The sequence below is a fragment of the Dendrobium catenatum genome, unplaced genomic scaffold, assembly GCF_001605985.2.
Source record: "Dendrobium catenatum unplaced genomic scaffold, ASM160598v2 fragScaff_scaffold_1226, whole genome shotgun sequence".
Taxonomy (NCBI): Eukaryota; Viridiplantae; Streptophyta; class Magnoliopsida; order Asparagales; family Orchidaceae; genus Dendrobium; species Dendrobium catenatum.
This window is the reverse complement of record NW_021319688.1, coordinates 837,568-853,396: the sequence shown is the minus strand read 5'-3', so window position 1 is coordinate 853,396 and position 15,829 is coordinate 837,568. Positions and strand designations below refer to the sequence as shown.

The 15,829-nt window shown below is 32.6% G+C and overlaps 1 protein-coding gene across 1 annotated transcript; it reads left to right on the top strand.

Moving 5' to 3' along the window:
* The first annotated feature begins 6,437 nt into the window (after nt 1-6,437).
* LOC110094619 lies at nt 6,438-14,510 on the top strand. Its single transcript, XM_020819884.2, has 7 exons — nt 6,438-6,549; nt 6,808-7,252; nt 9,270-9,367; nt 9,521-9,545; nt 9,662-9,782; nt 9,883-10,017; nt 14,100-14,510. Exons 1-7 carry the CDS (start codon nt 6,502-6,504, stop codon nt 14,311-14,313), a joined length of 1,086 nt encoding a protein of 361 aa, XP_020675543.1. The 5' UTR covers nt 6,438-6,501; the 3' UTR covers nt 14,314-14,510.
* Nucleotides 14,511-15,829: the final 1,319 nt, after the last annotated feature.

The following is a 15,829-nucleotide window of genomic DNA, read 5'->3' as shown; positions in this document are numbered from 1 at the left end:
ATATATATAATAATATATATTTATATATTATATATATAATATATTCTTTAAACTGCATTTTCTAAAATTCGCTTTAAATAAACTTGTGCAACCAGAAATATAGGCTATTAGGAAAGATCTAATTTTAAGTGTGCATAATAAATATAGTATACAATTTACTATTAAATTTTATAATTTGTAAATCAAATTAAGTAGGATATAATGGGGGGAGTTAATTGTATAGAGTTATATTAAGACCATTGTTAGTCAGGCGTTCATGTGATTTCAGATATCTTGAATGAATAATACTACATATGTGATACGAGGAGACATCGAAGTGTTAGTAAAGCTAGTGAGAGAGGTTACGAGCTGAGAAAGAGAGAAGGTTAGATCAAATGTATGTAGAGGGGATCAATGGCTCTGTGGAGTTAGATGAGTAGACGCCCAATTCGTTGGCTGATTAAAACTGGAGTGGCAAGATGAGCTTTCACTGGTAACTGCGGTGGAGGATTGAGGTTTACGGATACCCTGTTTAATTCGCTCTGGTGGTGTTCATAATTGATTAATCTTCGGGAAAATTGCTCTGTAGTGTGTGCTTGCTGAGTTGGCTATTCATTCGTTCTGTGTTGGGTGTGTATGGATTATAAAATAATATTATAATTTTTTAGTCTTTCTTTTTAGTCCTCTAAACTATAACAAAGGACTGAATGATATACTTTTTGAAACTTTTGATTATTTTTCAATATCTTGGCATGCTTCGGGGCTTCCAACTTTCTCGGTTTTCTAGTCTCTTACTAGAAAGGTTGCTTGCTAGTGAAGTCGGGCTATCATCCATAGAATAATTATGATCTAACATTGATGTGATGAACATGAATTGATGATAGTTAAGATAGGAGACCGTCCGTTTTTAAGTGTCGCATAATACGAAAATATAGTACAATTTACTATTGAAATTTTTATTTTTGCGGGGGGGGGGGCGGGGTGAGGGGGGGGAGGGCGGGGGGGAGGGCCCTTCACATAAAAAAAGTACACACTCCATCAAAATCTCGATTAATTTTTATTCTCAGAATTTAAAATCTCAGTTCTTTTTCTCTGTTCTTCTCGACCCTATATCAAAGAGATGCTTTTTCTTGCACGAATGGAATTTTGTGTCGGTTTCCCCATTGGTCGATCCTCGTTTTCCCTGTAGTTCTGCTACCTGCAGTTGCTATCGTAAGTATAGCTTTAACAGTTTCTTAAGCAAAATGAGGGTTTTGCTTATTCTCTGTTTAGTTTGATGGATTTCAATCGAAAAGCATTGATTAAGGGATACTTTTTAAGTTTTTGTTAAACTTTTAATAGTTCGGACTTTTTTTTAAAGCTGGTCGATAAAGAGGATTTTTTCTTTGTTTCACTTGTCTGAGAAAACTTGAGGGGGGGGGGGGGTGTTGCATTGCTTGAATGTTCACAAGATTATTGATTAAAAAGGGAAGCCTCGATTATCTCGCAATCATTGAGGCTATGGCTTTTAAGCAAGATTAACTCGGTCGCGTTTCCAGTACCCTTATGGTTAATAAGGCAGGATGGCCGTGGTAGGGTTCAGTTAATATTACTTTCGTTGACAGTGCTCTTTGCTCCTAGATTCTGGTAATACCTTTCTAGATTGAGAGGTCTTGATCAAATGGTCTTCCCAGAAGAACTAGATGTGGATGAGTGACTTATCACATCGTGCACCGCGAGCAGTTTTTTTTCATTGGTCTATGGGTACTTCTTGGGATGAAGTGTGTGATTTTCTGAAGGGTTTGGGGAGTCCTCTGGCATACCTAGTCGACAGAATATGAGAAAAGGTTTGTTTGCTGTCGATGTTGAATAGAGGTGTATCTATCTACAAACCTTTATCGATCGTGTCATATGTTCTTGTTGTTATGAGTCTGGATGGACTAAAATGAATAAGACTTAGGCTGTGTCCAGATTTTAGGTGCTTTTTACTTCTATCATCTCCAAATATTATTGAATTCTTTTAGATATTAAGAAAATTAAGGATTACTTAAGGAATGATGGAAAGACTAGTTTTTGTTTTTTTTGTTTTTTTGTCAAAGGTCCTTTCTATTGGAATGACAATTGTTATTATATGGAACCATGTATCTGAGGAAGTATAATTTATAAAAAAAAAAAGCAGCTCTATGGCGGTTGTAAGATTATTTGTTAAAACATTTGTCTTGGCTGAATCATGATATAGGCATTCCATGATCGACAGTTATATCCATAATACTTATGCTAATGCTCCAAGTTTGCCCTTTATAATGGAGATGCGTATTTGGTGTCCATCTTATTATTTCTTGTACTTTTAATGACTTCAGGTGTTAATAATGAATATTGCATTTAACAATATCTCTTGGTATTAGTAATTTTTTAAGAAATAATTGTTGGTCGGGAGTTTTCCTTTCCTGAAAATGGGAATCTATGATATTTTTTTTTTGGTCAACAAAGAGATGATTAGATTGTAAGTTCAGCACTATGTGGCAATCTTTGTTTCTTTGTTTTATAAGCTTTGCTGAACTATACGGCAATGTGCTCATCCTTCACTACTTCAGGAACGAGGGAACTAGAATTCAATACTTTTTTCTTGCTCTTGATTGCTTATAGTGTATTATCAAATTGTTTTCACAATCTTATGAGCATCGATATATTTTCTCCCATAGTCGTGCTAGAGAATTTTGGATGTATCAGGCTTTTCTACTTCTGTGAATGTTGTTATGATGTAGCTTTTAATTTTCATTGATATAAGCACTAGAATTCGTTTGGGACGGCTTTTTTATTGCTTTCTAAAATGGAGTTTTAGTAAAAAATAAAAAAATTTGTACTAAAACTCTGTTTTAGAATGCAGTAAAACAGCCGTCCCAAACGAAGCCTCAGTCTCTCAACCTAACTGGTCTTTTCCCCATAACTTTACTAGCTCTATTCATAATGCCATCTCGGATATTCCAATATCGAATTCTGCCGTTGATTATCCTCTTTGGTGTGGTTTTGAAAGTCCTACTTTTAAATCCTTTTGGTAGACTACTATAAAGATTTGGAGATGGCATCTTGGTTTAAATTTGTGTGGCACAAAAGAGCTTTTATTAGATTTTCTTCTTTTAATTAGTTGGCTTTGATATGGGGGGTCTTAAGATTGTTGATCAGCTTATTCTTAAGAATGTTCTTACTCAAGTCTCTTTGCCTTTTTTTGTTTTTGCTTTCCTAGATCTATCACTCATCTCTTTTTTGAATTTGATTTCTCCTTTAAAGTGCTGATGGCCCGTATTCCCGTGGCTTTTGTTTTCTTGTTTAGGTCTTCTTGTGGGCTAGAGTATTCGTGGCGGTAAAGTACGAAAAACATCATGTCTTAGCATTGTACGAGTATCCAACATACAAACAGAGTAAAAAGAACACCAGAATTTTTACACTGAAAACTCTGAAGGGAAAACCCATTGGGCCACGCCCAATTAAATGGTTCATCCTTGAAATTTAGGACGATCAAATTACACAAATCAACCGTCGTGTTGAAAACTAGTGATAAATGCATATCGGATGAACATTTGGTGATATTCAATGGTCGAGCAGAAAACCTACGTCGATTGGTAGCCGGGCGGAAGTCTGGTGTCAATACGGCGACAGACATAAGTCTGGCGATCGGAGGAAATATGGTAACTGGTGGAAGTCCGATGATGGACGGAAGTATGGTGTCGGGCAACGAGTGTTGGTCCAGCGGAAGTAAAGCCTCTCTAACTTCAGTTTTACTAATACGCCGATAAAAACATAAATCTTTATTTTCATTTAGGGTGCTAAGGTCACTATAGTCAATCTTATTTTTACAATCTTCATTAAAAAGTTTAGCAAAATATCTCATCCATCTTTATTGAATATCATTTTCTAAGAAAAGTATTTTTTGATATTCATCTTTAATACACTTCACTTGAACTAAATCTTTACTACTCATATCTCTTTGTTTAGCTAACTTATACATATATCTTTCTCCCTCTTTAAGTCTGACGGGTAAAAATTCGACGTTGTACGGAAGTACGACGACGGGCGGAAGTCTAGCGTCAGACAGAAGTCCAACGGAAGTCTGCGTGACGGGCGGTGGTTCGACAGAATTCCTGCAACAGTTGGTGGTCTAGCGGAAGTTCGCACGGTGGTCAAGGAGGAGTTTGGTGGCAAGAGAGATCTTAATTTTCTCTTCATTCTTTCTCTCCTTCTCCCTTTTCTTTTTCCTTTTTCCTTTTTGTGAAGAATGGGGGTCTATTTTTAATTTTTGGGGAGTGACATGGCTAGTAAATAGTGAGAAGATCCATGATAGGTTGGCTGTGTTTCAGATGAATGACTGATATTGATTTCATTGATCATGAACTATTTATCTAGGATTTGAGTGCCTTAATGATGCAAAAATTCAAAGATCTTGGGCTCGTTGGATTCATCTCGTCGAGTCGCTCTATTCAATTATAAGCATGTCACGTTTGGAAACCGTTTGATCATCCAATTTATAGTTTGAACTTTCTAAATGTGCTTTGGATTGTTGATTTGGTTGGATTGAGTCGAATTTGGTGTCATTGGGTTTATCTTTTCGAGACATTCAGTTTGACTATAAGTTTGCTGAAATCAGAGTTTGGATGGCCCTAGATTTAATTTTGAAAATTTACAACTTAGAATTTGCCTTGGGATTCATGCCCATTCACGATAAGTTTTGATGATTTTGCCTCGAGATTCAGTCTTCCATTTACTCTCATACATATTAGATTAATATTTTATAGATGTTAGATATTTAAAATTTTATATGAATTTCTTAGGTAAAATTTTAATCTCTTTTTTTTTTTTTTTTTGCAGGGAAAAGGATTATTATGATATTAAATTAATTAAAATATATGTAAATAAGATATTTTTGATATTTTATAAAATTTTAGAGCGTTATATAATATTTAGCAAAATCTAAAAAAAAGGAAATGATAATTACTCAATGTAATTAGAGTGGGCGCCCCTGTGGCCTGCCTCGTTGGCATTGAATTGTTAGTAATAATAATTTTATAAAGTGGCTTACATTGAATGAAGCACACACATAATCATTTGAGACGTTTTTTATTACTTTTTAAAACATAATTTTAGTAAAAAAAAATTTAATTTTTGCCAAACGAAGCCTAAGTTAAGAATTCCAAAAACTAATAATGTTAAGTACTTTATGAAACCATTAAGTTTGTTGATAATTTGCTTATTGGAATATTAATGAGTATATTAACAACCATTAAGTTTGATTGTTCTCCTGCACTGCAATGAATGACATATCACCGAAATGACAAATATTGTAGTAATATTAAGTTCTATGAGAAAAAAATATATGAGTGATATTTTTTTTGTGCAATTTATTATAAACTCCTCGTCTCTTGAGTATGATTCATGTCAAATAAACTACGACAATATAAACAAAAAAATAGAATGTGACCTAATCACATATTACGCCACCAGACATTCGCCTGACTGCCGACCACCGCACCATTGCATGCTGGCCGATCACCGTCAGACATTTGCCCGGTTGTCGACCGCCGATAGACCTTCACCTGGTTTCCATCAGCATCCCACTCCAACCATTGTCGTCTGCAAACGACAATCCCTCCGACCACCATCCCCTGCTGATTATAGTCCACTCCAACCACTGTCGTCTGCTGATAAGGGTTTTCCATGTAAAAGTCTTAGTATCTCTTATGACACTTGCACATTTCTCTCTTATATGTATGTATGCTGGATTTTCATACAAAACATGGATGGTAAACTCTATATCTCTCCATTATCACAAATGTTTCAGGACGTAACAAGTAAAAAAAATATTTTTAATCAACACGCAATAAAATTAATTTTAAACTATTTGTAGTAAGTATTATGTTAGAAGATATGATATTTTAAATTAGAGTTTTTAAAAGTTTTCTATATTTACTAAATTTTTAAACTATTTTTAAAAATAAATAATATATAATTAATTTTGATATGACAATTGAGTCTTTTAATTTATGGCTAAAGCGATAAAGCTGATAAAACAACCAAATAATTTATATGTATTTTTAAGTTTACATAAACATGCCAAAAATAATCTAATCAAATAACTACCAATTTATTTAAACAATATTTTTTTAAAACTGCATTTTCTAAACAATCGCTTTTAAATAAACTTTGTGCAACCAGATGAGGCCTAAATTAAGAAAGATTATAACGGACAAGAGAACTGTCTATTTTTGGGCAAATTAATGCGTCCAGTGTCGGATTCATCCGGACACCAATCCGGTGTCGCCACGACGTTAAAATACACCGAGACCTAGTGTATTTGGATGATGTGGCGTCACCCGACTGGATGTCCGACACAAAATTTGCTACAGGCACTTTTTTACCTAAAACTGATACTTTCACTCGATATAATAAAAGTTCCCTAAATAAAGCCTTAGACTGCTCTTTCGATTAATTTTTATTCTCAGAATTAAAATCTCAGTTCTTTTTTCTCTTTCTTCTCGACCTATCAGAGAGATGCTTTCTCTTGCACGAATGACGAATTTTGTGTCGGTTTCCCAATTGGTACGATCTCGTTTTCCCTGTGTTCTGCTACCTGCAGTTGCTATCGTAGTATACTTTAACAGTTTCTTAAGCAAAAAATGAGGGTTTTTGCCTTATTTCTGTTTATTTGATCGGATATCAATCGAAAAGATTGATTAAAGGGAATCCTTTTTAGTTTTTGTTAAATTTTTATAGTTTCGACTTTTTTTTTAAAGCTGGTCGAATCAAAGAGGAATTTTTCTTTGTTTTCACTTTTGAGAAAAACTTGTGTTGTTTTAGGTATTTGATTTACATTGCTTGAATGTTCACAAGATTATGATAAAAAGGGAAGCCTTCGGATTGATCTCCAATCTTCGAGGCTTTATGGCTTTTAGCAAGATTAACCTCTCCGCCGTTTCCAGCTACCCTTATGGTTTAATAAGGCAGGATGGCCGTGGTAGGGTTCAGAATATTAATTTCGTTGAAAGTCGCTCTTCTGCTCCTAGTTCTGGTAATCCTTCTAGATTGAGAAGGTCCTTGAATCAAAATGGTCTTCCCAGAAGAATAGATGATGGAAGTGCTCTAGCACATGCCGTTGCACCGCCGAGCCAGTTTTTTCATGGTTCTAGGGTACTTCTTGAGGATGAAGTTGGTGTGAATTTTCTGAAAGGGTTTGGGGAGCCTCCTGGCATACCTAGTCGACAGAAATATGAGAAAATGGTTGTTGCTGTCGATGTTGATGAGGGTATCTATCTACAAACCCTTTATCGATCTGTGTCAATTCTGTTCTTTGTTGTTCATCGAGGTTTCTGATGGACTAAATAGTATGAATAAGAACTTAGGCTGTGTCCAGATTAATGTAGGTCTTTTACTTCTATCAATCTTCCAACTATTATTGATTCTTTTTAGATATTGAAGAAATTAGGTTTACTTAAGGAATGATGGAACACTAGTTTTGTTTTTTTTGTTTTTTTGTCAAAAGGTCCTCTTTCTATTGGAGACAATTGTTATTATATGGAATACCATGTGATCTGAGGAAGTATAAATTTATAAAAAAAAAAAGCAGCTCTATGCGGTTTGCTTAAGATTATTTGTTAAAACATTTTGTTCTTGGTTGAATCATGATTATAGGCATCCATGATACCCACTTATCCATTAATCTTATGCCTTTAACTGCTCCAAGTTGCCCTTATAATGGAGATGCGTATTTGGTGTACCATCCTTATTATTTCTTGTACCTTTTAATGACTTCATGGTGTTAAATAATGAAGATATTGCATTTAACATGCAATCTCTTGGCTATTGTACATTTTTTAAAATATGTTGGTCGGAGTTTCCTTTCCCTGAAAATGGGAATCTATGATATTTTTTTTTTGGTCAACAAAGAGAGATTAGATTGAATTTCAGAACTACTTGGCAATCTTATAAGTTCTTGTTTTAAGCTTGAACTATAGGCAATGTGCTCATCCTTCATACCTCAGGAACAGAGGGACTAGATTCATCTTTTTTCTTGCCTCTGATTGCTTCTAGTGTATTATCAAATTGTTTTCACAATCTTATGAGCATCATATATTTTCTTCCCAAAGTTCGGCTAGAGAATTATTAGATGTATCAGGCTTTCTACTTCTGTGAATGTACTTCTAGATGTAGCTTTTAATTTCATTGATATAAGCACTTATGAAGCACCATTTGTCAGAGAATAAACAGATTACTGCATTTTATTTCATAGATATAATGAAATGAAATGTTCAAATTGCATGTGGATATTAACATGTATGGGCAAGTACATATAACTCATTATATTTAGTTATTCTCATTTTTTTAAAATTGTTAGCTTCATTTAGAAAATGTTCATAACCTTTTCATTATTTTTGAAATTTAATGATTGATTTGTAAAAGCTGTGTTTAAATATTTTGACAATGCAGACAGCTATGGATCCCTGAATGAGTTTTTGGGCCTTACTGGATTTTTTGTGAAATCCTGGTGTAATTCAAAACTGAAATCACACTTGTGCATCATCCGAATACATGATCCATTAGATTTTTTTTTTTTTTTTTTCTGTTTAAGAAGTCTCTTGCAAGAGCAAATGCCAGGAGGAGCCATATATCAATTAGGCTTCTGGATTAGTTACTTTGGTATGCTTGTAATGCCCTGGGGCTGTGTAAGTCACATGTTAGTTTTGCTTTCAAGATTTATCATCTAAACTGACATAATGACATTTCATCTTTTGATATTTCTACCAACCTATGAAGTCTTCATATTATTTTTGGCACTTTCTATAGGTTTATGTTTTCTCCATTATCTAGTGATTTTGTGTCTTTTTTTTCCATCAGTGTTAACAAAATGGATTTTCAAGGTGAAAGCTATCATTCTTCCTCCTTTTTTTAGGGAGCATAGTGAATTGTATTGGCCTTTTTGATCTATTTGTATCCTGATTAAGGGGTTTATTCTTTGAAGAGACTTTGCTTTGCTAGTTTTAAATTTCCACTAGTGGTGAGATTATTGGGTTCATGGTTTACGGGCAAAGCACTTAGAGTGTAAAGATTTTTTAGCGTCTGTTTCATTTTCTTCTACCTTTATTTAAGGATTTTTGCATGTCTTAAACTTGGTTGCTTACTGTATTGGACAATATTCCCTGCTAAATTCTTTAAGTGAATTTTTAATCGAAAAGAAATTTAATAACAATAGTCTTTTAAACTAAACTATCAAATCAATAGTTGTCTACTTTTTCTTACAATTTTTATATTTTCCTAATTGACAGTCCTCGGAAGCTTTCTCTCTGCATTGAATAAGTTTATTACAGATCACTACGGATTGGATCATGAAGTTTCAGAATATTATGTCTACGAGTTCTATAGGGTATTCTCCTATCTCCTTTACCTCAAAGATTTGTCTTTTTTTCTTTTTTATGTTTGTCATATGAAGCATTTTCCTTACTATAGTTTTGGAGGGCTTTTTTATTATTTGACCTATTTCCTCATCTTATTTCTGTTTTCGTTCCATAATAAACAGATTTGGAATTGTTCTCGAGCAGAAGGTATTACTATTCGTTATATGTTCAAATCATCCAAAATTCCATCAATTTTTATTTCATGGAATTTTGTCACTTTTTATTGATGCCCTGTTCATGCATATTGTAACAATATTTTGCAGCTGATATGCGAATCCATGAATTTTATAATTCTCTCTCCTTCAGAATAGGAATTGATCCCATCCCTGGCTCTCAAGCCGTTCTTCGAAATCTTTCAACATTTTGTGATCTATCAGTTGTTACGTAAGCCTCCTTTTAATGTGCTATTTAAATATTCTCCATCATGGAAGTGAATATTTTCATGTTTGTCAAATTCTTACTCGATCCTATTCCTCCTTAGCAGATCTCGGCAAAATGTGATCAAAGCTAACACAGTTGATTGGATTGAGAAGCATTATCCCGGCATGTTTAAGGAGATCCAATTTGGAAATCACTTTGCTTTGAATGGGAAATCAAGGCCAAAATCTGAGATTTGCAGGTGGGTTATTTATAGTCTCGTAAGTCTCAACTTGAATTGATTATTTTTGAAGTACCCAATAGCTCGGTTAAATATTAGTTTGGCATTAAATGGAATAGATGCATTTGTTTTAATTCATTAAAACTTTTGCTGTTTGACCGTCAAAAACGTGCATTTGTTAAAAAATACTAATATATAAACATGTGTAAATTAAAATTTGCCATATTAATATATCGGGATAAAGTTTGAATTCCATTTATTAGATATGTCTTGGATATTCAAGTGTAAATTAAATAAAGTCAAGTTGGTCTTAATAATTGAGAAAATATTTCAAACCAAAATAGAATATTTAACTTTCATTAATATCTTCAGATTTCTCTTTTTCTTTTTTTCGTATTATTAAATATTTGATATTGTAGGGCTTATATCAAAACTAGAGAGTTATGTTGGTAATTGCAAATTAAAGCCTAATCTTATTTCCATCGAGTATTAAACCATACTTTGGTGATTCAGGGACCTTGTGCTTCTCTTCTCAAAACTAATAAATAGAGGCTAGTCGTTTTGACAATTCATGTCTCTCTCTAAGTTGTAATATGTAGAGTTTCTGGCTATATTTGTACTTCCCAATAGAGATTGTGATAGTGATCGTTTAAGGAAGGAGATCATTTGCTTTGTGCTTGGAAATCTGGTAAGAGAATATTTCTTCTTCTATTCTTTGGCTTTCTTGTGAGAAATTTTACTCCATATGTAGTGAGATTTTCTCCAATACTTTATTAATTTTTGCAAAAAAGGATTTTCTATTATTTTTTCTCTCTCTTAGTTTGTACTCCATAGTTTGGTAATAAACTTTTTGTGCCAACTCACACTGTGAATGTAGGTTATTTTGACTTAACAACATAAATCCTAATTTTCTTTTGTGTGTTATTGTTTTAGTGCTCTCTATTTTATTTATGTGTAGTGCTAGTTTTGTGTCCCTTTGGGTAAATCCATTGCTCTTTTTAATGTTCTCAAAAAGAGGCGATTTGGCCCTTTTGCTACAACAAATTGGTATAAGATTTGCTACATTAATTCTTCGGAAATGGTGTCATTCAATGAATCAAAGTCTTCTTCCACCACTACTAAGTATGAGTTTGAGTAGTTCAATGGAAAAAATGATTTCAGTATTGAGAAAATGAAGATCAAAGTATCTTTGCCTTAGGTTTATGTATGGCATTGAAAAGAAGGATTCCCTAACATGGATAAAAAATTGCTTAATTCGGCTGTCCATAGTTTGGGAGATGGACTTTTTTCACAGCGTAATAGATTAGAGTAATATATAGGATATGTAAGAAAAGTTGAAGCCCCTCTACATTATAAATTTAGTATCTGTTTTAATTTGAAGGAAAATTTGTTTGTATTTCTCATGAACGAGGGCACATGACTACTAGAACAGTTGTTTTCCCACAATAGGTTTTTGTCAGGTTTTGCAAATTTGGATGGGAATATTGAATAGAAAGATGATGCTTTTATCTTGCTATGCTTTCCATCATCCTCTGATGAGCATATTGCTACTATGTTGATGTTCTGATAGGACTCTATTTTTATAACAAAGATGAAATCATTTAATCTATCAAATGGGTTGAGAAAGAAGGTACAAGGTGTAAGACCAACCATGCAACTTACTTGTGAGGACAAGAAGCTTGGAGAAAGCGACTGAGGAAGAAAGATGAAAATCTAGATCAAAGTTAAAAAAGAAAGGTTATGTAGGCTTGTGATTCGATCCAAGCAAATCGGACTTTGTGAAGGCTCGAGTTTGGTTTAAACTTTTTATAGGCCCGATTTTTTTGCTGAGAAAATGACCATTACTCTTTATAAAGGATCAGAATGATCCTCAATCCTATTAGAAGATCTTTTGATCCTTCAAGTCCTTAAAAAAGAATCAAAATAGTCTTATGGTGGGATTATTTTGATTCCTCTTTAAGGAATTGAGGGACCAAAATGATTATTTTAGATAGTTGTCGACTAATTTGATCTTTTATTAAGAGTCAAGGGATCATTTTGGGCTTTTTCTCTTTTTCTTTTTTTTTTTTTTTGAGCATAACCTGGGCTCAAATATGCTGAACTTAAGCTCGACTCAATTCTGATATTGCACCTTAAATTGAGCTCTAACTTGACCAATTTTTCATAGCAAGAAATGAATTCTTAAAATGCTAGGCACATGAAATAATAACCATTATGTAACCTAAAAGTATCATGCCATTAAAAACTTTTTTCTATACAAATTTATCATAGATTGAATTATCCATATATGAGAATAACGAGAAAATCCCCTCAAATTTTGATTAGATATTACAAATTTTTTATAGTATTTGATCTTCTCCACTCATTGTTCTTGAATTCTTTTTTTTTTTTTTGCTTTTGTGTTTTTGCTACGCCTCTTGTGCTTCATTTGGGACGGCTTTCGTACTGTTTCTTAAAGCGGCTTTTCAGTACAAAATTTTAATTTTTGTATTAAAAATCAATTTTAAGAAGCAGTTAAAAAGCAGTCCCAAACAGAGCTTTAGTTTGTACTTCCCAATACATTGATAGTGAATTTGTTTGTACCTCCACAGCACATGTAGGTAATTCTTGACTGCAGCACATATATCTTTTCTTATCTGTGTGGTTTTTTTATTGTTTTCTATCATATATGCATGTGGTGTTGTGTCTCTTTCTCAAATTTTGCATAGGAACTCTGTAATCTTAATTTTAGACTTTTAGTTAGTCTTTATTTATTTTCTCATCACAATGGGGTTATATTTTGACCTGTTACTTATCAGATGATATTCTGATGAAATATTGTCTATTTATCACCACAATTGTATTTAAAGTCACGATATATCATTTATAATTTTATAAACCAACCATTTTGTATAATTCAACCCCAATTGTGTTAGATGCTGGTGATAAACTTTTATTATGATTAGTAGATGTAAGTAATTAATTGGTGGGATCGATTTTCTTGAGTTCCATATAATATATGATGTCATAATTATTGTTTTGAGTTACTAGAAATTCGTTCGGATGAGTAAAATAGTTTGTTCGGATGTTGTGGTATAAGTCCAGACCTCAGTAGCTACAACCTTCTTACCTTCTTTTGAAGGCGAATGTCTTGGCAACAATAGATCTGCACAGTATTGAACATATAAGTTCGTAAGGGACTCCTCATTGGGAAAATGCCTTGGTGAGCTTAGCTCTCTGTAAAATTAGGAGATTCACTTGAGATTGTGGATGGATCAAAGCCTCAACAACCACCTCTCTTGAAATTTTATTATATGAAGTCTGTTTAGTGCTATGACTAGGGGCAATGTCTCAATTACTACAATCACATTGAGGACTGTATTAAGAAGTCCACTTGGGGATATGACCTAGGTTTCATTTGAGATAATTTTTTTATTGTTTTACTTTTTTGACTGCAACCACATATTTTGTTTGGCCATTATTTTCCTATTGCTTTAAACAATTTTTTGTTCTAGAAAGTTGTTTTCTACAATAGCTTTAAAAAGTTATTTTCTCAATGATAACATCCTTGCTTGAGATTGAATTAAGAAACTACTTAGGATTGTGGCCTAGACTTCATTTGGTTCTTTCTATCCTTTTGTAAAAGATTGTTTTAGAAATATTGGTTAAGGGAATGGAGTTGTCTAACGGAGAAGCAAATATCAAAAAGCTTCTCAAAACAATAGAAAAATGAAGTTCCCTAAAAAGCATTTATATAGAAGCATTTCATCCAAACAGTGATCAAAAAAATAATTTCACCATTTCTAAACAGAAAATATAAAAAAACGCTGAAACTAATGAGGCTTTAGTTTAATGTCTCAACGGCCACAACCTCGGTTGACAGACTTATGGCCAGAGCTAATGCCTCAGCAATTACATGGATCTATTTCGATCGCTTTAAAATGATCATAATTGGTCATATTTATGTCGAAACCTCGACATTATTGCCGATCCGATACTTATCAAGATTTTGATGCCTTTCATCGAATGATTGCGATTAATTATGAGCTATTGTTCAATTCCACATCACTAACATGTCAAATTTAATTTCTACTTCATATTGTGACTGCATCTGGGTGTTGTAGATCTCTTGGTGCTCGAGTACTGATAGATGATAACCCAAGATACGCTCTTGAATGTGCTGAGGCTGGCATCAAGGTTCTGCTCTTTAACTACCACAACTCTTATCCATGGTGCAAGGATGGCTATGTAGATTCCCACAGCCTTATTACCAAGGTTTATAGCTGGGAAGAGGTAGAACAACACTTGATATCATGGGCTGCTGCTGCATGGAAATGACTATGCGTTCATTTTATGCTTTTACAGGTTTGGATTCTTGGTGCATAAAAACTAGTTAAAGCTAGTTACTTGAGGGAGGCTTTTAAAGTTTTTTTTTTTTTTCATATTTTTCTTAATCAGCAACTGTAAAATAGTAATAATTGCGCTTTTAATCCATTGAAAGCATTCTGAAAGCTTTTATGGCCATGTTACCGGCTTCAAATTTATTTGAAAAAAAAAAAAAGTTTATTTTATGATCATTCTATTAAGAAAAATTGTTCATTTAATTTAGCTATTTAAGAAATTAATGGATTATTATTTTTAATTTTATTAAATTTTTGTTGTGAAATGCAAACATTTATTAGTTTCAGTCAAATTTCGCACATTAATTGAGTAAACCTTTCCATAAATTCTATATGCCTATTTTTTAAATTCTAAATTTTTGGATGAGAAACTCTCTTTCTAATTTTTAAAATCTCAAATATAGGAAAAGAATATAAACCGTATAATTAATAATTTATTTTAAATTATTTTTAGGAGTAATATTAAAATTTAAAGAGAATATTATTGTAACATTTTTAAAAATTGATAGCAATCGAAGTGGTTTGATTATTTATTCAAATGGGACTCAAATCGAATATCATCAACTTATAACCCAACTTGAATGATTTTAGTATTGATCTTCAGCCAAAGGCAGATTTCACTCAAATGTGATCTTATTTACTACGAAATTTTACGTACAATAAAAACGTTGGGCAGTAAATCAAAGGGAAATGAAATTGAGCTTAATATACTAATAATAATTTTGTTTTGAAATAAAAATTTTTATACTAAAAAAATTTATTTTATGAAACAGTAAGAAAATGTCCCAAATGAAATATAAGATTTCATTTGAGATGATTTTCTCAATGCTTAAAATATTTTTTTTTTTCTACAAAGCTACTTTAAAATTAAAAAAAAAATCACCTCAAATGTTTGGGACGGCTTTTTTACTATTTTATCATATAAAAATTTTAATTTTTATACTAAAAAATTGCTTCAAGAATCAATAAAAATACCATTCCAAATGAAAGCTAAGGCTTCGTTTGGGATGGCTTTTTTATTGCTTTTTAAACAGAGTTTTAGTACAAAATTTTTTAATTTTGTACTAAAACTCTGTTTTAAAAAGCAATAAAAAAGCCGTCCCAAACAAAGCCTAAGTCTATATAAGTGAGACCCAACCAGTCATTTTTCTTTAAAATTAAAAAAAAAAATCACCTCAAATGTTTGGGACGGCTTTTTTACTATTTTATTGTATAAAAATTTTAATTTTTATATTAAAAATTTACTTCAAGAAACAGTAAAAATATCACTCCAAATGTTTGGGACGGCTTTTTTATTGCTTTCTAAATGGAGTTTTAGTACAAAATTTTTTAATTTTGTACTAAATCTCTGTTTTAGAAAGCAATAAAAAAGCCGTCCCAAACAAAGCCTAAGTCTATATAAGTGAGACCCAACCAGTCATTTTTATATCAATATATTGTGAGATCACACGTAA